Source organism: Citrus sinensis, chromosome 6 (assembly GCF_022201045.2).
Source record: "Citrus sinensis cultivar Valencia sweet orange chromosome 6, DVS_A1.0, whole genome shotgun sequence".
In the NCBI taxonomy this organism is placed as follows: Eukaryota; Viridiplantae; Streptophyta; class Magnoliopsida; order Sapindales; family Rutaceae; genus Citrus; species Citrus sinensis.
In genome coordinates, this window is record NC_068561.1 from 6,671,454 (window position 1) to 6,676,297 (window position 4,844).

The 4,844-nt window shown below is 34.3% G+C and overlaps 1 protein-coding gene across 1 annotated transcript; it reads left to right on the forward strand.

The window, feature by feature from the left end:
• The first annotated feature begins 1,573 nt into the window (after positions 1-1,573).
• On the forward strand, positions 1,574-2,893 carry LOC102608217 (expansin-A9-like). The gene has a single exon (XM_006493487.3). It carries the CDS (start codon positions 1,614-1,616, stop codon positions 2,739-2,741), a length of 1,128 nt encoding a protein of 375 aa, XP_006493550.1. The 5' UTR covers positions 1,574-1,613; the 3' UTR covers positions 2,742-2,893.
• Positions 2,894-4,844: the final 1,951 nt, after the last annotated feature.

Consider the following 4,844-nt stretch of genomic DNA (forward strand, 5'->3'; position numbering starts at 1 on the left):
CTTTTTTCAAACGTGAAGGGGTTTTATATCATTTTTTCCAAACGTTGGGGAGCTTATTGTCCTTCCCCACCCCCACCCCTTCCCCCCAAAAAAAGGAATTTAGTTGTTTAGTGTTAATAAGAACTTTTACTGAAAATTATAAAATTATTTTAATAGACAAGTTTTTTAAAATTATGTTATAAAATGAATGAAATAATATTGTTAAAGAAGTAAATAATATTTTAGATATTTTAACAGTTTAAAAAACTTTCCAATGTTTATTTAAAAAAAAAACAAATTTAAGCCTACTGATAGAGACAAAATAACTTATCTAATTTTCAAAAACTCTATTGAAAAAATAATCAAATAAAAACAAGAAATTTTTAAAAAGCTTATGAGATTAAATAAATACTTATAACCATTAGATAAGTCATACTAAACATGTACTTCCTTATTCTTAAGCTAACTTGAGTATCAGAATACTAGCGCATACCAGAATCACGGACCTCCACGAACAAGGAACCAGAAGCAAGGATGATAATTCACTCAATATGCATTTGAAGGTAAAATGCAACTACAAAGGGAACGGAAGCTTTGGTGCTGTATTAAGATCAATATACCCAAAATACATTACATTTAAATACAATCCGAGTAACCAAACGCACCCAATTGGTTTTCGGCTTATATAATTTATTAAAGTTATGATATAAGTTGTTGGTATCTTACTCTTAACTAAGGTTTTAGGATATAAACCTTCATCCATTACACAAATACTGACTTAGGCATCGAAGATATTCAAGTTCTCTTTGTTTTCAAGTTTTTGTTCTCAAGTTGAAGATATCCAAGCTCTAAGTGCTCAACATCACCTCAAAACTCCTTTGGAACATCGCCAGAATCTCATAAACCTCAAAATTCAGCCCAATTTTCTCAAATTATTTTGGTAATCTTCATTATGACTGCACTCCTGAGCTTTGACGGTGTTGACAATCCTCTTTACTTTGCAAATCATTATCGTTTTAGCTAAAGCGAAATTAATTCATAATCTTGTAGGTAATAATTAATTCACAATCTTGTAGGTAATCTCATTTATATAAAAGAATCTCGTGTATATACATACACACAATAAAATTTTTGTCCTCCTAGCTATTTTCGTGAGTATAGCCATGGACTAAGATTATGTAGGAGTTTTATGGGAAGAAGGTTAAAATCAATAAACTAAAATTGCTTTAATCTTAAGTTGTTTAACAAGTCTATTTAGAATCAGTTAAAAGTTTTGCTTAATTCAAATAATATAGGCCAATAACATTTCGAAAATTTCGGATGTGATTGGCATTGAATTATTCTAGCTAGATTTTTGGTAGTAAAAAGAAAGAAAATTGTAACCATATAAAACTTTCTAACCATAATGAAACTTAATATTTGTTTGGAAGGAGAGGCATCTTTGGAAACAAAACCAATGAAAAACGATCAAATTTAAAAATAGCAAAACAAACATAGACAATTGAGCAGTATATATGATGCACGCAGAGAGCTGCAAATGGGAAATATAACCAAAAGAAATAAACAAAATACACAATAATTTAAGCTAGACATTCAAAGGCATAGCCAACCCCTTTTTGTGTAAAAGGATAACCATGGCGTCGCCTTTGAAAGCATTGTCATCAGCAGCTGTGTTGATGCTGCTTTTAGCTGCTGCTACATTGCCCAATTTTGGTGAAAGTCACCAACAACAAAATGGGGGAAAACATCGCGGACGTCGTCATCATCACAGACACAACAAGCCTTGGGTTCCTCATCACAAGGGACATCAACATAAAAGGAAGCCAGTGCATGAACAGCCACAGCCAGTACAGCCACAACCACACCCAGCACAGCCGGTAGAGCCGGTACAGCAACAGCCGCAGCCAGTACAGCCACAGCCAGTGCAGTCGCAGCCACAGCTACAGCCGCAGCCAGTCCAGCCGATGCCTGTGGAGCACCTTCCCCCGGTACTACCTGGAGTGCCTATTGCAAAACCAACACATCCAGAACTTTCTTCCGCTGATAGAGAAGCACATGAACATGATTTCAAGCCTGGCCCGTGGAAACATGCTCATGCCACCTTTTACACCGGAGACACCGGATCATTTGGTGGAGCTTGTGGTTACTCGGATGTTACAAGAGAAGGATACGGTGAGGGAACAACAGCTTTGAGCACAACTTTGTTTCACAATGGGGCAGCTTGTGGTGCTTGTTTTGAGATCAAATGTATTGACGACCCTAAATCTTGCATTCCCGGGCAACCATCTCTCTTTGTCACAGCCACAAACTTTTGCCCACCAAATTTCCATCAAGACGCTAACGATGGCGGTTGGTGCAATCCACCGCGTGAACATTTTGATATTGCTTATCCGGCATTCAAACACATTGCTGAGTACAAGGCTGGCATTGTTCCTGTTGCATATCGTAGGGTTTCATGCAAGAAGCAAGGAGGTATCAAGTTTACCATTACTGGCACTCAACACTGGACTCTAGTCACAATATGGAACGTAGGTGGTGCTGGAGATATATCACACGTCGAAGTGAAGGGTGATAACAAGTTGAATTGGACACCATTGCATAAAAATTGGGGTTCAAAATGGCAAACAAGTTGCAGCCTTGAAGAAGAGAGCCTCACTTTTAAAGTTACCACAAGTGATGGCAGATTCGTTATCTCACCGAATGTTACCCCAAACAAGTATTGGAAATATGGCCAGACTTTTGAGGGCCTCAACTTCCGCTAATTGAATTCAATTCCTTCCTCCATTCTTCTTCCATGGATTCATCGATTTGGCTCGGAGCTAGGGTGATTCTTCAGCCAAATAGCAAAATGTCATGTCTAATCAATAGTTCTACATGCATATTCCCGGATAACAAATATTTTCAAATAAGGTCGATGTTTCACCAATTTACTTTTCTTTATTCATTGTATTAGAAGGAGGACAACTCCTTTTTGTATTTTTATTTTTCATTTTTGTAACGTGAGTTGTTTGTTCTACCTCAGTTCATTATTGCTGTTATTTACATTAAACAAGTTTAATTGTTTCATCTAATTTTGACAATAGACCCCTTATCATTTTACTTTTTGATGCTTGATGTGTTGTGAAAATAAGTAATTGGTAGCTGCAAATATCAACTAGTTTTGCCCATTATTGGATAACTCTTTGATGCTCCTGGAGTAATGCCCCTTAAATATTCACTGCTTGACATATATGTATGCAAGTTATCATGATTGGTTGAGTCATACACATGACAAGCAATGATTGTTTAGGAACGGTGCTCTAAAAATACTCAAGACTTCTCCGTGTGTGTCGCAAGTCTAATTTAGTCATCTTTAAATTAAATTGAAAGTTAAGCTGAATTTTAATCCCCATTTTTGTGGGATTCTTCCCTTGTTTTTTATCCAAAATTTCAAAAAATTGATCCTAGCTAGTTTTTCCTTCACGTTCTTTTCGTTTGGACGCTCTAAATTTGAATTTTTGATTGCCGGTGGATTGTCGCCAATCCAACGGAAGTGGCGGTCTCGCCGGCCGTCATCATCATGACGTTGGTAAGTCAGCACCATTAAGTTTACTTACAGAAAAAAGAAATAGTATTCACTATTTTTTTTTTTTTGAGTTGGACTATTGGCACCCCTCTAATTTCCTCATTGAACCCCTTTTTTAATTATATTTATTTTATTTCCGAAAATACCCCTTTTTTTAGATACGCTTTTTTAAATTCTCATTTTTCATTTGATTTATTTTATTGTTAAAACTCAAAGTATTATTGTGCTATTTTTTTAATTATTTTCAATTTTATTATTACCCTACACACAAATTAAAAAGTTGTATGGGTGATAAGTTTTTTAGTATTAATCATTGGTTGAAATAACACATATTTCAAATTATAATTTCAAAGCAATTTTAAGTATAAATATTTAATCAATAAGAAATCAAAAGAGAACAATATATTATTCTAAATTTATACAATTTATTTTAATTAGATAGGAAGTAACATATAGATTTTTTTTTTTGAAAAATATTGATTATGAATTAAGTAATTTGCTGGGAAAAAAAATCTATGTGTTTAATTTTCAATTATCCTTAATTGTAATTTTATTTAAAGTGAGGTTTTATGAGAATAATGTAGGGGTGCTAATAGCTCTACTCTTTTTTTTTTATACATATCAATGTAATGAGACTTGTTATGCAGATTTTTTATTCCATTGAATATGTTGTAGATTTTGCATATCTTTTGATTTTTTTCGTTTATTTTAATTGACACGTTAGTCGCGGCTAATTGATTCTTTATTTTATTTTTGGTTTACGTTCAAGTAAATTGATATGATTAAAATGAGTCATTCAAAAAATAAGAAAAATAGTGTTAAAGAACTCAGAATGGGAATGAGCTAGAGAGTGTTTGTCTGTTGAAAAGTTAGAATTCAACAAGACGCCGAGTTCATATTCACCAGTTAATTTAGATCATAACCATGAATTGGCTAAACCTAAAGAAAGACAATTCTTAGAATCAGTAGAATGCTGAAATGAATATAAACTTTTATACCCTTGCCTTGCATTTCTAAGTAAACACATGCATAAGGTAAAAATTCGATTTATTACTGACGGCCTCTAACTTGATTCAAGCCATTGCAACTTGCTACCTTTCCCTCAGCTCAAGATTTGAACCTTCCTGCACACACGTACGTAATTGGGAGAGAGAGAAAGAGAGAGAGAGAGGAAAAGAGATGGTGCACTACACCGTTGCCTTAGTTCTTTGAACAATGAACTCCCAATGGGCTGAAGACACTTACATATTGTGGTTGAGTGTAGATCCTTCATGTTTTAGTACAAAATTTTCATTATGAG

Bases quoted from the DNA above. Each gene is read 5' to 3' on its own strand.
- LOC102608217 (XM_006493487.3), top strand. From the start codon at position 1,614: ATGGCGTCGCCTTTGAAAGCATTGTCATCAGCAGCTGTGTTGATGCTG.